At 51.4% G+C, this 17997-nt stretch overlaps 1 protein-coding gene and 1 non-coding gene across 6 annotated transcripts in view; both read right to left on the bottom strand.

Moving 5' to 3' along the window:
• Positions 1-829: 829 nt before the first annotated feature.
• HNRNPUL1 (heterogeneous nuclear ribonucleoprotein U like 1) overlaps positions 830-17997 on the bottom strand; it is a 37004-nt gene continuing 19836 nt past the window's right edge. For all 5 annotated transcript variants that reach the window (XM_048223633.2, XM_048223630.2, XM_048223629.2 and 2 more), the window contains exons 8-15: positions 16978-17244; positions 15735-15857; positions 15510-15638; positions 6439-6607; positions 5568-5852; positions 4198-4487; positions 2650-2841; positions 830-2076 (exon numbers count right to left, since the gene is read on the bottom strand). In XM_048223633.2, coding sequence (XP_048079590.2) covers positions 1960-2076; positions 2650-2841; positions 4198-4487; positions 5568-5852; positions 6439-6607; positions 15510-15638; positions 15735-15857; positions 16978-17244 — 1572 coding nt within the window. In that variant the 3' untranslated portion in view covers positions 830-1959. The remainder of the gene's footprint in view (positions 2077-2649; positions 2842-4197; positions 4488-5567; positions 5853-6438; positions 6608-15509; positions 15639-15734; positions 15858-16977; positions 17245-17997) is intronic.
• On the bottom strand, positions 7116-7222 carry LOC113243657 (U6 spliceosomal RNA). The gene has a single exon (XR_003312195.1). It is a non-coding gene; the product is annotated as a U6 spliceosomal RNA (small nuclear RNA).

Below are 17997 nucleotides of genomic sequence, written 5' to 3'. Positions count from 1 at the left end.
CTGGCACTCCTATGGCCCAGCATTGTCCCTCACAAGGGGCCAGGAACACCACATATCCAGAGGGAATAAAATGACTCCAGTTGCTGGGAAAGAATACTAGGCTATATGGAGACAGCAAACATGAAGTCTTCTATCCTGGCTACTTAAAAAATTATTCCCTTCTCCAGGAGCACCTTCCCTTACCACACTCCCCACCCTCAGGCTTTCATAGCTGACCACTTGGTGCTATCACCATCTGATGAAAAGTCTGTATTATCTCTGGACTGGTAGACCTGTGAGAGGAGGGCTCAGGGCTGCCCTGACCACACTGTATCTCCAGCACTGCCCGGAAAGAGTGAGGCCCAGAGCAAGTACCTAACACACAGTGGCTGGATAAAGAAGTTCCTGGAATCCCCGCTAGCCTGGATCCAGGAGTGCAGGTAGGACCAGTCCTAAGTCCAGCACCCAGGCCAGGACCAGGGTGGATGAGCAGTCACACCCAATGATGAATGTGACACTCTAGCCCTGGTCTGCATCCCGTTGGCCCTACCTCACCCTCTGCTGAGGGACCTGCATGTCTTCTAGTCACAAATTCCTGGAGAGATTTGGGGCTGAGTGGACCAGAAAGAGCAGGGACCAGAGAACCACTTTAAAATGAACTAGTGGATTTTAAATGGAGAGCCCCAGGTTTAAGGGGGGCATCCCCAGCTCCCAAAACAGGGCCAGGCACATGAAACTTTCAGTAAGTGTTTAACGGATGAGTAAATAATGTCCCCTGCGAAAAGGTCCCATCCCAATTAAAGGCCAACTGCAGTAACACTTCAGGGTTTCAACCCTGCTTCCTTCCTGCTAGGAGGTGCCATGTCATTTATTGAAAGAAAACAAAACAAAGCAAACACATTTCTTAATAAGTGCAGTTTGTTAAAATCCTGTTAAAACATATGGGTCAAGGGGGAGTAAAAATAATCAGAGGATCATTGTAGGAAAAACCTTTAGGTCTGGCACCTGGGAGACCTCTGGAGAGGAGGCGGTGGGGGAAATTTCATGTTCTGAAGGGAAGGAGCCCCCACCCCCAACCTCCCCTTCTTCCCTCTTGCCCGCTTAATCCCACCAGAAACTACCAAGACGCCCGGAATAAAAGGTTTCAAGTTCAATAGTCACACTCTCTCCAAATACAAAAAGCAGTTACAATTCAACTCAACACAGAAGCTTGTGTGCAAGGTTATGGGAAACTGAGACATCGTATAAAAAGTTAGGTTAAAGATGATTCTGTGGTTTTGTTTTGTGTGTGTTTTGTTTTGAGGGCGTGGCTCTTCCTCAGTCACCTGAACTCAGCAAAGAAATGGTTATCCTGATGAAATATCAACAGCCACAGTAAAAAGAGAAATTCTAAATATTAAAAAAAAAAAGCATAATTACCAAAAAATATCTGTCACTGCTTCCTCCCTCCGCATTTTGCTTTTTAAACTTGTGGGGTTTTGTGTGTGTGTGTGTTTTTTTTTAAGTTTTTGATTTTTTTTTTTTTTTTTTAAATCCTGAAAAGTAGACAGTAAAACAGCTCCTGGAAGAATGTACAACCAACTGCATGAGGGTCTGGGAAGCTGAGGGGCTGGAGCAGGGCTGGGAGAGGTGGGCAGAGGGGGCCCTCCCTCAGCCACTGTAGCCTCACTGTATGACCAAGGGGAGGGGGGACGTCTTTAGTCAAAAAGGAGGCAGAGAGGAGGAAGAAGAGGAGGAGGGGGAGGAAGAAGGTAAGGGGACAAACAAAAAATAAAAGGTCATTGTTGCCTGTTTGAATCCAGAGAAAAATGCCCGGCCCTGTGTTGGGGAAGAAGCCCCTCAGAGGGGAGGCAGTGGGCTGAAAGGAGGCAGCCCTGGGATGACCTGTCCCCCAGCACCACAGGACCCAGTGTGGGTAGACGAGGGGGCCGAGGTGGGCGCTGGTGGAGGAAGCCGGCAGGGGCCTCCGGAGCACACTGGCTACTGTGTGCTTGTGCCTCCCTGTGTGTTCCCGGAGTAGCTCCCGTAGTCGTAGTTCCCGTAGTATGGTGGCCACTGGCCCTGGTTCTGATAGTACTGGTTCCACTGCTGGGCATACTGGAGAGAGAAACCAAGAGCACCATGTTGCCCTTACCCACACCCACATTTGGCTCCCGTCTTGACCCCACTCTCACCCAGGGCAGAGATTGAGTGCACCGACAATAGCCAACACATGGGTCCCCTGACAGCGAAATCAAGGTCCCTTGGGAGGACAAGTGACTGACCCAATGCCACGTGGGTGGGGAGTCAGGGACTGAAGCCCAGACCTCTTGGCTTGCCAACCTAATGTCCTTTCAGGTATAGGTAGACACCATATTCAAAACACTTAACAGATATGATGGCCAAGGGGAACGGACACTGGCCATGGTGCTGAAGCAGGATCTGGAGGCCCTGCTATGCCATTTGGTGGCTTCACCGGGAAGAAGAGGTTTGGATACCAGTTACTTAGCAGCCAGTGCAGAAGTGTTCACCAAATGGAATGGCTACATCCGGTGAATGCCAGCCTAAGGCCAGCCCACCTCTGTAGGAATAAACAGGGACTCCGGTCTGGGAATACACAACCATGCGGGTCTCCTGAAGTCTCTTTATGCGTACCTCCCCCCACGCCTCCACCCCGAGTCTGGCACCTACCTGCTGATACTGGTTATAGCTGGGCTGAGGGTAGGTCTGTGCGGTGGGGGGCGGCGGCGGGGTGTAAGGAGCCGGGTTGTAGCCGCCATAGCTCCCATAGTTGTAGGCAGGTGGTGGTGGAGGTGGAGGTGGCGGGGCTGTGTAGCCCTGGCTGTAACCTCCCTGGTTGTAGGGTGGCTGGCTGTAACTCGGCTGGAAAGTGGGGGGAAAAAAACCAGGACGCTGTGAAACAGCTCAGCTGGGATGGAGGAAGGGCCTTTGTAAGCAGCAGGCCACAAAGGAACTTCCCTGGTGGTGGCTGTTTGAGGGCTGAGGAAATGGGTCAGCTCTGTGACATGGTGGGACAGGGAAGGGAACAGGGTTGTGTTCTGGACTCTACTCCCAGCTCTAAGATCCTGGGGGAGCAAGGCACACAGCATCTCCTGAAATTCCACTGCTTTTCTTTCCCCCTGTAAATGAGAATTACAACAGAACTACCCCTTCCGATTGCCTTGCGTATTCAGGCAGCTTGAGTGCACAAGCCACTGGGCACGCCACAAATGGTGGTAGTTGTTTTGGGAAGATTTGCTGAGAACAGTGGTAGGAATTTCCCAAGTGCTTCCCACGTGCAGACCATATCACTAACCCCTCTAATTCCCCCATCAACTCTGTGAGGCACGTTCCACTAGCCTCATTTTACAGAGAAGGAAGTTGAAGCTCAGGGAGGTGAAATGAGTGGACCCAAGTCACACAGTAAAAAGTGGTGGAGCTGGGACTTGACCTCCGGTCTGTCTAGTCCCAGAGCCTTACCCACAAAACTAAAATACCACCCATCCCTCACAACAAACCTCGCAAATGAGTTCTACTAACAACTCTATAGTCTTTTATAAAGAACATGAGGTCCAGAGAGGTGTAACTGTTTGTGCAAAGTTACAGAACCGAGATGTTGTGGGGCTGGGGTTTGAATCCGTGCCTACCCATCCTGTTCTAGGAAACATTCTGGTTAGACCAGGACTGGGAGCCATTCATCTGTCTCTTGGCAGCTGTCCCCAGGTCTGGCATGTGGAAGGCGCTCAGGAAACGGCTGTGGACTGCTCTGGTTAATGGGGCCTGTGCATTCCAGAGCTTGAGCACCGGCTTTTGGAGAACTGGAACTGAGCCAGGAGCTGCTCCAGAGTGAAGCTCTCAGGACACCAGACAAGACCTCCCAAGCTTAGGGCCTGTCTCCATGTGCTGGAGATAAGGGGGTCAGCCTCTGCCAGCATAGGCAAAAGTAACTCCAATCAAGTGCCTTCCTGGGGATTCAGTGGAGGCCAGCGACACCACTGAGAGAAATGCACTTGCTGGAGCAGCCAACACTCCTAGCACACGAGCGTGAAGGGCGGAGAACGGTCGGTTCCCGATTTATCTGGGTCTGGGAGGAATGTCTATGGTCCACTGCAGTCAAAAGCACTGCCAGGAAGAAGGGCAGGATTGGAGGGAAGAGTGGAGAGCCGTGGCCAGAGCATCTGTTGGCCACTGCCCGGATCCACCTCCTCTGGCCTTGCACACGCACGTACATTCTCTCACCTGTGGAGGGCTGTAGCTGCTGACAGTGGGGGTGCTGGTATTGGCGCTTGAGCCGGGGATGTTGCTATTCTTGTTGTAGCTGCTGGCCCCCGGTGGGTTCCGAGCAGGGCTGTAGCTGGGTGGTGGTGGCGGCTGCTGGGGTGGTGGCTGCGGCGGTGGCGGCTGCTGGGGTGGCGGCTGTTGCTGGGGAGCCCGGTTGTAGCTGCCTCGGTTGTTAGAGTTGTTGTTATCCCGGCTGTTGTTACCCCAGCGGTTCTGGTTGTAGCCACCACCTCCGCTGCGGTTGAAGCCTGCGTCGGAAAAGCCAGGGGAGAGGCCCTGTCACTCTGAACTGGTGACCCTCGGGAGCAGGGCTCCACTCTGGGTCTCCCCAGACCCCGGGCATGCCCCCCGTGTGGCCCTGATAACTCAGTCATCACTGTCTGCTGACACGCTTGTCTTGCCCACCGGACTGTGAGCTTGGGACCAGGGCTGTTTGGATTTCTACCGTGTCCCCAGCATCCCGACAGCTGTTGAACAAACCGGAAGAGGGAAACTAAGCACCCAGGCTTGGTCAAATGGGTCAGTCTCTCCTAAGCCCTTGAGCAGCTGTGGCTGGGCCCAGAACCCTTCCCCCTGCCAATTCCCACCGGTCTCTGGACCTCAGCCTAGACACTGGTGTCTCGGGAAGCCTTTCCTGAGCCTGCTCCCTCCCAGGCTGGATCAGGTGTCACCCAAGCTCACACTAATGCAAGGCTTTGCCACTCAGCCCAGAAGCCCTCTGGACTGTCACTATAGGCCGATATGTCTGTCTGGGTCATGGCTGTGTCTCCGAACTATTCAGCACAACAATGAAACAGAGTTGGGCGTGCTAGTTAAATCATGATCATACACTTTGCTTCAGAGACAGCAGAACTTAGTGACAGACCACGTGGTCCTAGCTCTGGATTCAGCTGGGCAAATCTTGAGCAAATTAGCCTCTTTCAGCCCACTTCTCTATTTGTTTTTAACACCAAACACCAAAACATTTGTCTTGCGCTAGGTCCTGAGGTGGAACCCAAGACTGGCAGTAAACTCAGTCTGGCTGCTGTTCTTTTTTTTTTGGCTGCTCTTCTTAAGGAGCTTATGGTCAGATGGCAGGGAAGAGCTGCAAAAATGACACCAGAGTGACCTGCAAAGGGGCACAGGCTTCAGGAGCAACACCCAAGGGAAGCAGGACAGTGGGAGAGTTCCCCTAAGGGCCCAGAGCTGGACTCACTGCGGTTCTCCACCAGAATTCAGGCCACAGCTGCTGCTAGGGAAATTTCACCTGCTGACTGAGTAAGCAGTCACAAAGCCCAACCCTGCCCCGGGAGCCAAAAGCCGAGAGATCTCTGTTTGAGATGTCTCACCTCCTCGGTAGTTGCCTCCTCCACCGCTGCCGCCCCCTCGGTTCTGGAAGCCTCCTCGGTTCCCCCCTGGTGGGCCTCTGTTGTCATAGCGCTGGAAGCCGCCACCACCCCCGCGGCCCCGGAAGCCACCACCGCCTCGGTTGTCAAAGCGCTTTTCAGGGGGTGGCCCAGCCTTGCGACCTTCCTCGTTGTACTGTCTCACCAACTTGTCTGCTTCTTCCCGCTGCAGCTCAATGAACAGCACCTCGTCCAGGAAGTCCCCGACGTCTGGCAATGTGAAGTTGGCTAGGAAGAAGGCAGGGCCCCAGAGGGAACAGGGAGAGGTCAGGACCTTCCGTGGTCTGATTCCCTACACCCCCAGGACACTGGCCTGCCAGAAAGGAGACTGGAGAAGGGAGGAGTGACAGAGCGAGAAAGGGTCTCAACCTCTCTGATAATTATCAGGAGTAAACAAAGACCCTCCTCTCTCTCTTCTGAACAGGTGGCCTAAGCCCCACCAAATATAAACACTCCCTCCAGCCTTCCCCAGGCAGGTGGAATCAGCATCCTTATTTCTACAGAGGAGCAGGAGGCCAGCTCAGTACCCCACTGGTGGGTGCCAGAGGCAGTGACTGTGCGGGTCTCTTGGTGTCTGCTCCCATACATCCTCTCCCTCATCCTACCCCGGTCTGAAAACCATGCCCCAAGAGACAGCCTGCAGCTCTTCCATTCACAGCTGCAGCAGACAGGGAAGGAAAGAACAGGAGGAAGGAAAAAATGGACGAGATCTAAAAAGGAATAAGCCAGGAGCTGGGAGGAAGGGAGTGTGGAAGGAGCTTTTCTCTGGAGGACCCTGTTGTGGCCGGTCCCCTGGGAACCGCTCATCTCCTACCTTTCATTTCTAGGACTGCGTGATCTGGGACATCCTTCCCTTCCTCGTCGGTTCGCTTTATTGTCCGGTCTTTTAGGTCCTCATCAGTGGGACAAATTACAATGGCTTTGCGCTGGAAGCCTTCAAATGGTCTCATTTTTCGTCTCTGGGCTGACCCATAAACATTTGTCTAGGGGTAGGTAACAGAAGAGGCAAGAGATGGTACATTATGACTTGGGTTTTTCCTCTGTCAAGTATTATGTAGGCCAGAAACTGAGAAAAGCACACTAGTTCTCCTAAGCAGAAAAACTCAGGAGACTGCTCTTTTTGTGCTTTTAAGATTCTTGAGCCCATCCTCCGAAAATGGACTTGGGATAGTGGCTGCTGACAGTCACAGGACAAGGGGTTCCCAGCAGTTGGGCTTTTAACCCTTATTTGTTCTTGGTATGCCACCTTACGTCCTCCCCCCAATTCTAAAAGTAACACAGGCTCATGGTAAAAACTTCAGAGTACAAGGCAGAGTAAGAATTTACAGTAAGAATCCCTTCATCTGCTTACTGCCAGTCCTTCCCAGAGATAACCTGTACTGAATTCATGCATTTCTAAAAAGAACTGTGTAATTTTTTTTCTTTCTTAAAGCATTTACTTTGAGTCATGCTGGGAGAATCTCAGAGGTACACATGGGAAGTGTTTACAGTCAAACTACGGAACGCTTCACGGATCTGGGGGTCATCCTTGCGCAGGGGCTATGCTGATCTTCTCTCTATCGTTCCAATTTTGGTGTACGTGCTGCTGAAGCCAGCACAGATCTGTGTGATTTTTTTTTTTTTTAAAGATTTTATTTATTTGACAGAGACAGAGACAGCCAGCGAGAGAGGGAACACAAGCAGGGGGAGTGGGAGAGGAAGAAGCAGGCTCATAGCGGAGGAGCCTGATGTGGGGCTCGATCCCACAATGCCGGGATCACGCCCTGAGCCGAAGGCAGACACTTAACCGCTGTGCCACCCAGGCGCCCCAGATCTGTGTGATTTTTAACACAATTGGAAGGGCGCCTGGGTGGCTCAGTCGTTGAACAGCTGTCTTCGGCTCGGGTCATAGTCCCGGGGTTCTGGGACTGAGCCCTGTATCGGGCACCCTGCTCAGCGGGGAGTCTGCTTCTCCTCCTCCCTCTGGCCCTACCCACCATTCTCTCTCAGATAAATAAATAAAATCTTTAAAAAAACAACAAACAAGCAAAAATAAATAAATAAATAAAATAACAGTAGAATCATGCTATGTATTCTCCTGAAGGCTTTTTCACTTAACGTTTCCCTAACATTTTCCCATGCCAGTGTTCTCTTTTAATGGCTACATAATATTTACAGAATGGTTGCCATATTAGCCAGCCCTTTCTGACAGCCGTGTAGACTCTTGTCATCAACACTGTGGTTCTTTTATTTCCTCAGTTCTTCTCTAAAGCATCAGCCCCAACCACGGGCTTTTAACCAGGGAGCTGGGCAAGGGGAGAGCCGGTGCTTTTCCCAACTGCAGTTTTGCTAACGTTCTGCTCCCTTCCTCCAGGTGATGCACAGGTGCGGTGCGTCCTGGGTGGTGCGGGCACCAAGTGGTGCTCTAGAGCACCCCTGACCAAGAGCAGCAGTTGCCAACAACTTCCACTTACAGAGAACCTCCTACATGCCGGGCCCTTTGGAACTGGGGCCCAGACCTGTGGCACGCCAGGGCTCCCCGGGATTTAGCCCATACACCAAAACCACCTGGATGCTACTGGAATTTCCAAACCCGCCCTGGGACCCAGACACCCATACAGGTATCCACCCTATCCAAACTTAGACACTCAACACAACTAGAGTGATGAAGAATACCTGCCTTTGAACAACTTTTAGAGGCTCTGACAGAGACTCAAGAAGCCACAGCGGGGAACACGTAAAGGGGCATGCACACAAAAAATACTGTATTTTGAAGCAACAGCCTGGCAGGGTGGAAAAGCCCAGGGTCAAGTCCTAGTGTGGCCATTAACTCACTCTGGCCAGTCCGTATAGTTGCTTCATCTGTAAAACAGAGATGAAGAGCCTCCCTGCCAGGGCTGGTGAGGACGGAGTGGAAACAGATGAAAGAGCAACTGTCCCGGCGTGCGAAGTCCATGAGCGGGGGTCCTGAGGCAGCCTCCGGTACGGGAGCCGTCCTGACGGAGGCAGGCAGTGTGTGTGTGTGTGTGTGTGTGGAGGAGTGGCCTGGCACACCCCAGCGCTAATCTGACTTGCTCAGGTCACACCCGAGTGGCCCTGGGTGAACAAGTGCCACTTAGCCTACTTGTCTGTAAAATCAACGTACTGCGTATGTCATAAGTCTCAAGCCCTGAAAAGGGAGAACAGTATGAATGTCAGACAGTCGCTACTAAGACTGCAGGAGTTCGTGTGGGTAAAAGCCCTTGGTTAGCCCAGGGCCTGGCTCACAGCCAACAGTCAACAACCGGGAGCCACTGTTGTTATGGCCGTTACTGGGGAGGGAGGTGTGCCACGGTCAGCCTCACCGTAAAGCAGAGGTGAAGCAATCCACACCTGGGGAAGATCGGGCGACAGCGACTTCCCATCAGAAAGGCATGGACAGGGGCGCCTGGGTGGCTCCATCGGTTAAGCATCAGACTCTTGGTTTTGGCTCAGGTCATAACCTCAGGGTTTTAAGACTGAGCCCCAAGTCAGGCTCTGTGCTCAGCCTGGAGTCCACCTGGGATTCTCTCTCCCCCTCCCCTTGCTCACACTCTAAATAAATAAATAAAATCTTAAAAAAGAAAGAAAAAAAAAAAAAAAGAAGAAGAAGGCAGGGACAGTGAGACAGGGTAGAGAGAACATAGGCTTTGGGGAAGAAGCTCGCAGCTGAAAGCCCAGCTGTGTCTTCTACTATTTGTGAGACTGTAGACAAGTCACCTAATTAGCCTGCATCTCAAATTTCTTCATCTGAAAGACAGGGATCAGATCACCCTCCTTCTGGCTCTGGTGAGGATATGCAGATGTGAAAATGTCTGGCATGTGGCAGGGAGGGGGCAGGGAAAGTTCCAAGTCAACACACATAGGGTGGATCTGAAAATAGGGCCAACAGGACTGACACTGTCCCAGGAGAAACTTCCCAATGGAATGCACCAAGGAAAGTTGAATTCGAAGAGAAGACAAGTCACAAGAGATCCTCTCCCAAGACACGGAACAGGAAGCTGGGCTGTGAGTCAGCCAGAGGCCAGGGACCCCAGTGCACATCTGCTGGGAGATCTGGGCGGTGGGTGCAGCTGTTCTCTAAACCTATCAGACCCCTGGTCCTAACACACACCAGGCGGGGATGTTCTTCCCTGTTCCCTGGGGAAAATGTCCCACCCTGCAAGGATGGGGAGGAGGACCGTGTATGCCGCAAGCACACATCCCTGCTGTGATCTGGGCCCTGAGGACTGGCCCATGGAGAGGCCTTGGGCCACAGATGGTTAAGAGGCACATCAGGTTACAGAGGAAAAGTCCCTCTCCCCACTGCTCTTCCTGGACTCATTCCTGAAAGCAAAGCAGAAGGTGGCATCTGATCATAGCAAGACAAAATCTGGCCTCCTCCAGCTAAATAATGAGGTTTTCTCCTGGCACAAAAGTCATAGTGACTGTGGCCCTAAACCATTCTGTGGACAACAAATTCCACGGTTCTCGCCCATAAGAAGTGATCCTATTTTGACTGCCTCAAACCCCAAGGACAGGGGTAAATACCTCCCAGGGGTTTTCCAACGGGCAGACATGCCCTGTCAATGTGCTGACAAGGGACAGAGAAGAGAAGCAATGCTGTCAAGAGGGCTAGTTCCTGGGGCGCCTGGGTGGCTCAGCTGTTAAGCCTCTGCCTTCGGCTCAGGTCATAATCCCAGGGTCCTGGGATCGAGCCCCACATCAGGCTCCCTGCTCGGTGGGAAGCCTGCCTCTCCCTCTCACACTCCCCTTGCTTGTGTTCCCTCTCTCGCTATCTCTGTCAAATAAATAAATAAAATCTTAAAAAAAAAAAAAAAAAAAAGAGGGCTAGTCCTTGCGTCTTGGCGGGATGGGGGGAGAGGGGACGGAGCAGACTGTGCTCCTAATGAGAGCTGGCCCGTCCCAGGAAGTGGCTAGACTCAGAGGGATAGTTCCTCAGACACTCTGGAACGGAGGTGCTGAGGACACAATTGGCGAGGGTTTTTAAGACTGCCTCTCCCTCCCCTTATTCCTGGGCTTGGGGAAGGGAAGAAGAGTGTCTGAACCAGGCCAGCAGAAATGCAAATGCTTGGCTTCCTGGAGGAAAGGGAGTTTAGCTGCTGGTGGCTGTTGCTACAGCAAACACAGTGAGGTCAGAGCCCTTAGGCCGGCCCAGCACTGCTCTGGTCACTGGGGGCTGCTGGTGGCTGTTGCTAGGAGACCAGCACAACAGCTAGGTCAGCTTTTCCAGCTGTGTGGGATCCCTCTGCCCAGCTCCTGCTTCTCCCAGTCCCACCCTGAAGATGCTGACTCTAAGAAGGTCTGGGGCTGTCTGTGTTCCCTGGCTATCCCCGGTCCCTAGCAATGTGGGCCAAAGGACAGGAGTTGGGCTTCTCCAAGAAGCTATGTGGGTAGTTCTGGTGGGTGGGGGTCCAGGGGAATGAGGGAGAAATACAGTAGGCTGTTCACAGCCTGAGTTCTGTGAGAGTCCCACTGTCCCCCATGCAGAGCTCAACAGGGTCAGGCTCGCAGGGAGAGAAACCTGGCTGGACCCCAGAGGAGCCCATTTAAAGCCGGGGACAAAAGAGCTCACTCTGGGTGCGGGTGAGGTAAACCCAGTGGAAGGAACCACACATGTAGCAAGAGAACTGGCTGGAGTGCCAGCAACGGAACAGGCTGGGGTTCTGGTGACGGGGAAGGTGGAGAAGAGAAATACCTCCCTCTCCCAACGCCTGCCAACAGGAGGCGGTTTACTCTGGGCCTCTACTCTTAGCCCTAGGTTTCTGTCTCATGTGAAGGCATGGCACTTGTCAACAGGGATGCAAAGCAGGACTTGGAACCACACGTCCTGCCGACTGAGGTGGGGCTGGCTGCGCTGTCACATCCAGCCCTGCTTCTGCTCACTGCCTGGCCTGGCTCTGGGCTGTTAGAGCCCGAAGGGAACTCCTAGCCTGCAGTCTCGACTCTGAGGGTTGTCTGGGGCTCTCACACAAGGCCCTGCAGAGGGCTTCTCAAAGCCTCCAGGACAGCTCCTGCTCCTGCCCCATCTCGAAGCTCCATGGTGGGCCAGGGACAGGCCAGGCAGGAGCTCGTTCCAGAGGCTTTCCACGGGTAAGAAAGGACCCCAAAGAGCACTTGAAGCGATGTGGCCTCCTATCTTTCTGTTCCCCTTTCTCTTCAGCCTTTCACCAGCCAGGCAAAGTAAGCCATGTCCCTCTCTGATGAAAACATGACCATGGTTCCCCACTGCCCTCAGGACAAAGTCTCCAACTCTTTTTACCATCGTCCATGTCCTGGCCAGACACCCCACCTCCAGAAAGCTTTCCTAATTTTCCAATACAGCCCCCACCATTCCTGGCTGCGACTTTCTGGGAAGTCAGCAGAGGCCAGTTCTACCAGTAAACCGACTGCAAACTTTAAATAGGTTCCTTTCCCAGATGAGGCCTCAGCTTCCCCTTTGGTCCATTTTTTTCTTGCCCTGCTCAGATATCCCACAGCTATGACACCCCCATGATCTCAAGAGGACTCAAGTCATCCTGAAACATAGGTCCAGGCCCCTACACACCTGAGAGCTTGTGCTCAATGAGACACATCCTAGGACAGAGGCTGGGATCCTGGCCGAAGGCAGAATACTGGCTTAGACAGCCTCTTTCTCCTTCCCTCTCAAGGATGAGCATTTCTGAGGCCAACCTACATAGGAGAGCCAGGACGGCCAAATGTGGGGAGGTCTGACCACCCAGGACAAATCAGAGGAAAAGGGAGAAGACAGCCCTGAGCTGAGATCCTGGGACTGCAGGAACTTTGCCTGCTGTACTGCTCTGCTATGGGAGTTCTAGCTAGCTCAGGAGACAGCTATGCATCAACTCACCCCTTATCACCGTCCAAGCTGGTGGAGTGGGAGGTGCTGGCATCTGGCCAGGGGTCTACTCTGAATCCTACATCCTACCTCCAGGGTTTTCTGGAACCCATTTTTGGGGCTTAAGCCAAAAACAGGTCAAACCACTGGCTTTAGACCTCTTCCAAGGCCTGAATAACCTACAGCTTCAGGCCCCAAGTCAATCCTCAAATCTGCGGTTAATCCGAGAACCCTCCTCCCCCTCCTTTGGAGGTTAGATTATTTTGCCTCCCTGCTGGCCTGGGTCATCTGGCCTGACCGGCAAGTCCCTCCACCAGGAGGCCAGCAGCCCTGAAGAGCACAGGTGCACCTGGTACAGCCCTGGACCCCGTCCCTGAATAAACGAGCACAGGCAGAGAAGGCCAACAGTAAGTCTTTACAGAGCTCAGCTGTTCTGTGCCGGCTGAGATGCTGGGGGTCTGACTTCCAGGGAAAGCCCACTTTGAAATGCTGAACACATGTTAAGACCATCTACCCTAGGACTATAATCCTCCACTGGGCCACATATTTGAAATGGGCTTCACAGATGATTTATCCAGCAAACTGGGGGTGGGGGGTGGGGGTGGGAGGCAGGGAATACTTCTTGGTATCCAAACAAGGAATCCTCTGAGTGTTAAAAGACCACTGTTCTCTACTTTTCAGGACCCAGAGTCCCACTGAGGCCAAGCTGGACCACAATTTCAAAATGCCCTGGCAAGAAGAATGGGGAAAAGTGAGGCTTGTTTAAAAAAACAAAGTCTTTGGGATACCTGGCTGGCTAAGTTGGCAGAGTACGTGACTGCTAATGACAGGGTTATAAATTAAGGCCCACATTGGGTATAGGGGTTAATAATAAAATTTTTATTTTTTTAAAGATTTTATTTATTTATTGGAGAGAGTGAGCGAGTGTGCACGAGCAGGAGGGGCAGAGGGAGAAGCAGGATCCCAGCCCAGCAGGGAGTCCGATGTGGGACTCGATCCCAGAACCCTGGAATCATGACCTGAGCTGAAGGAAGATGCTTAATTGACTGAGCCACCCAGGCACCCTAAGAATAAAGTCTAAAAAAACCAAAACCAAAACAAAACAAAAAAAAGAAAAAGAAAAAAGAAAAAGCAAAAAGAAAAAAAAAGAAAAAACAAAGTCTTTTAAAGGTGGAGAAGGTTGGCTGTATGCATCATGAATGGGGCTGAGCTGGGGCAGTAACCCTGGGTGACTCTTAGATTATCCTGTGCTCAACTGTGTTTTGCTTTGTTTTGTTTTCATTAGCTCAATGAGGTTTTTTTAAATCAAAGTTTAGTATTATGGGATCATGTTCTTTACAAACGGAAGTCTTCAGGGCTCAATCCTATGACTATTGCTCAGTGGAGGAAAGTACACCTTTTTAGATCCACCTTCCAGAAAAGCAATACCCAGAGCGAATCTCACATCTCCACCATCACATGAAGAATGCCACTCTCAATACATAACTGCTTGGCAAGATCCTTTAATTTGTCTATCATAAAGAATTATTACCAGCTAATAGTTTTTTTTCTTTTTAAGAACTAATTTTTTTTGGGGGGGGGGGCACCTGGGTGGCTCAGTTGGTTAAGCGTTTGACTTGATATCGGCTCAGGTCATGATCTCAGGGTCATGAAATCGAGCCCCACATCACATCATGCTTGGCGCTCAGAGGGAAGTCAGCTTTTCTCTCCGCCCTTCCCCCAACTTGTGTGCTCCCTCTCTATAATAAGTAAAAAATCTTTTAAAAATTATTTAAAAAAAGAACTAGTTTCTTATTATGTGTTCTTTTCAAATGTTGGCTGAGGCCTCATTTCTTCCACTGTAAAAAGCAGCTTACTGGTTTATTATGAAAAGGATGTAACTCGGGAACAGCCAGATGGAAGAGATGCTTAGGGCAAGATATAGGGAAGGGGCACAGAGAGTCCATGCTGAGTGCACCACTCTCCCCAAATCTCCACTGTCCACCAGCCTGGCAGCTCCTGCTCAATTGTTTTGTATAAGATGCTCGCTTCTAATGCAAAGCCAACTTGGTTCCCTGGAGTTTCCAACCACCTTTCTGACAAGCCTGTCACCACCACCAGCTCTACCCTCATCAGGAACTCTGAATTCATGAGAGCCAAGTATCCAGGGCTACATGTATGAAGGCACCCTATAAGGCTGCCAGGGTGGGGGCGCTATTCAGGTTACACATTTGCACTCACAGGTTTTTAAGAAAGCACAAGTGCAAGGCTAAGGGGAGCAGAGGCTTGTTCATAGGTCCCCAAATACAGGATCTGCTACTTGAGAAAGCCTTCAGGACGTCAAGAATGACATCTCACAGGTGGTAAACACGAGGAACTCATTACTCTGGGACAGGGATCCTTCCTTAACCATGTTTGGGTCCCTCATCCTTTTGAGAATGCTGAAAGCCATGGATGATCTTCCTATCCTAACTCAAAACTGTCCAGTTTTTTTGAGTTTTTTTAAAGGACATACCTGTGCCTACATACAAAATTCTGGCTTAATTTCAAAGGTTCTCAGATCATTTGATGCTAAGAGCCTTCCTCTTAACTGCCAGAAAATATATGACTTAGATACGTACCCAACAGTCATAAAAACATGCTAACAGAAGCTGGGACATACCTATTTTGTAGAGTAATTAGTAACAATCTCCAGGTACTATGGGCCAGATCATGTGTTACATGGGCACCATTACGATCTCTATTTTACACGCCAGGAGACTGAGATCTGGAGGATGAAGTCAGCTGACCACAGGCGCGCAGCTAGGAAGTAGCAGAGTCAGATTCAAGCCCAGAGTGTTCCGGCTCAGAAATCCATGTCCCTTCCGTTTCACTGAATAGCTCTTACCTGACGATGTTTTTTTGGGCTGCTAAGAGCCTGAGCTACGTCTGGGACTGTGTCATCATGTATGGCTGACTGACTCTCTGATCGGCGCTGTAGTCCCAGAGTTTTATGGGGAAAAAAATAAAGGGACAAGGCATCCAGCAGGCCCCTTCCCTTTCCTGGGGCATGACGGGGGTACCAGTAGTACCTGATCTAGGATATAGTTGCGCTTCTTGCGGGCAGCAATCTGGATGAGGCGGTTGAGGCACTGGGTGGCCTGCTGGATCAGGACGTCCCAGCGGCCGGCATAGTTCCGCTGCCGGCGTAGGCCCATCACCTGCGGGCAGAGGGTGGTGAAGAGGTGGGTGGTTCTGGCTGCAGGGTAGCATTCAGGGGTGGGGGTGGATATGGAGAGACCAGGGACCAACCTTACCCGCATTTTATCCATGATGGCATTGGTACCCAGAATGTTGTACTTCTTGGAGGGGTTGGAAGCTGCATGTTTGATGGCCCATGTGGTCTTACCGGCAGCGGGCAGGCCCACCATCATCAGAATCTACAAGAAAGGGACAAATAGGGACCCTGAAGCAGTAGCAGTGGGTGGCATCGCAGCCTGGCACCACCCTCACTCACTGGTGACCTCAAGAGTAATTCAACCTCGTGGCTGCCTCTGGAAAACAGAAGCAATAACAGTGTCGTCCTCACGGTATTGCTGCTGGGGTTCAAAGACATGAGGGGTGCCAGACTCTTTAACAGAGGGCCTCGCATGGGGCAAGCACAAAATTAAGTGCTGTTATTGTGAATATTTACATTTCTGTCCAGGCAGGATTAAGCGGCTTCTGACAGGGAAAAGCCCAGAGAGGGTTATACGCTGGGAATGGTACATGTAGCAGCCACGAGAAGGGGTCAGACCATACACAGGAGGTCAAGCATGGTATTTATTTAGTACATTTGGAATTTGGCAAACACTAGATACGACCTAAATGCCTACCAAGAGGGGAACAATTTGTTTGTGAAACCATTAAAAATGAGTCTAAAAAGAGGGTTTCATGTAGTGGGATAAAGCTCACAAAATAATGTTGAGTGAAAAAGGGAGGATATCAAAATGCTTTATGATCTCAATTACAAGTGCATGTGTATAAAACAGGCACCCAGCACAGCAAAAAGGACAGCATAAACTCGAAAACTATGAACTTATTTGCAGACAGCAGAATTATGGGAAACTAGGTCTTCACGTTTAGTTTTTTTTAAATAAACATAAAATCATTTATGTATCTAAAAAAACATCGTTTTCAGAGCAAAGCTCACCAGTACAGCTTCTGCAGCCAAATCACCCCCCAAGATCGTCATTTTTGTTCTTAGATAGTCTTGGCCTCCCCGAAGCAGCAGTGTGGAAGAAGCCATGTGATAACTTCCTTCCGGAACCTTTCCAAGATTTAGGTCTCTCACCTCAGCCCCTCCCCCTTCAGCCCAAGCCACACCCACCACACTCCCCTCTCTCTCCCAGCCGTGGGACGCCTGGAGGAAGAGGCCCCTGGCTCCAAGGCCTCAAGGTTGCTCCCTCGGCCGAGAGGCTGTGCTGCTCTAACCACCTGGCAGCAGCGTCTCCCCTCTGCTTTGGCAACAACATGACTCTGTAGAGGTGGCCTCCAATTCGGTCTTCCAGGCCCACTCACCTCACACTCTGCCTTGCTCTTTGGTCCGACAGTGCCCCGGATCCGTTCACTCAGGGGAAGGTGCTGGATAAAAGTGAAGCCTGGGAGGACAGAACAGTAGGGCTCTGCCCGCTGCCCAAAGTTGAACTCCACCGCACAATTCTTCACCAGGACATGAGGGTAGAGGGCTTGACCCCCCAAGGCTTCCTTCTGGATTCGGAAGGCAATGCCCATCCACTTCCCATTCTTGGTGAAGGAGAGTTCCACATCATTTCCACATTCAAAGTCCTAGGAGAAAAAGCCAAAGGAAGATAACTGTCAAAGCTCAGCTTTGGGCATCAGGAGCCAAAACTGGGAGGGAGAAGATGCGGGAGTGGAAATACAGCTGCCTTCCCATATTTAAGTGCCTCCCTCCCCCAGCAGATACATGAGGCGGCACCAGGAAACAGCTGAGGTGTGGCCCTGCCCTCCTTGCTCCCAAACCCCAAAGCTGGGGGATATGACATGTGTCATTTTAGGAAGCTCCAAGTATTGTGCCCAGCCTGGGACAAACGTGAAGGAAAAGGCGATTCTGTCTGTCCTCAAGCCCAGCAAGGGCAGTCTGCGAAGAGAACAGAGGGAAAGAAAGCCACAGCAGGGCCTTTCGAGCTATGCCCAGCTCTACAAATGCTTTCATTTGTTTGTTCGACACATGTTCCGCAGCTCCTGCTCTTTCTGGCGCACAGGTCTATTGGTGATCCGGGCCTGACGGAGCTCAGGGCCTGGTGGGCAATCAGACAAGGACACTATCCTAATTTGGTAAGCGTACCTACCCAGCAGCAAGATTCTCTGAGGAGGGGACCGGTAAGCCAAGTCCTGAACAATACATGGAAATGAGCCAAGTCTGCGGGGGGAGGAGAGAGCCCTACAGAGAAGTGCTGTTTGTGTATAAATCCGATGGTGAGAGAACAAAGGGTCAGCCTGGCTGAAGCATAAAAGATGAGGGAGAAGTAACTTCAGGTGCAGCGGGAGAGCCAGGCATATTTGTTCATTCGACAGCCA

The sequence above is a fragment of the Ursus arctos genome, unplaced genomic scaffold, assembly GCF_023065955.2.
Source record: "Ursus arctos isolate Adak ecotype North America unplaced genomic scaffold, UrsArc2.0 scaffold_19, whole genome shotgun sequence".
NCBI lineage: Eukaryota > Metazoa > Chordata > Mammalia > Carnivora > Ursidae > Ursus > Ursus arctos.
The sequence above is the reverse complement of the archived record's forward strand: the minus strand, read 5'-3'. Positions and strand labels throughout refer to the sequence as shown.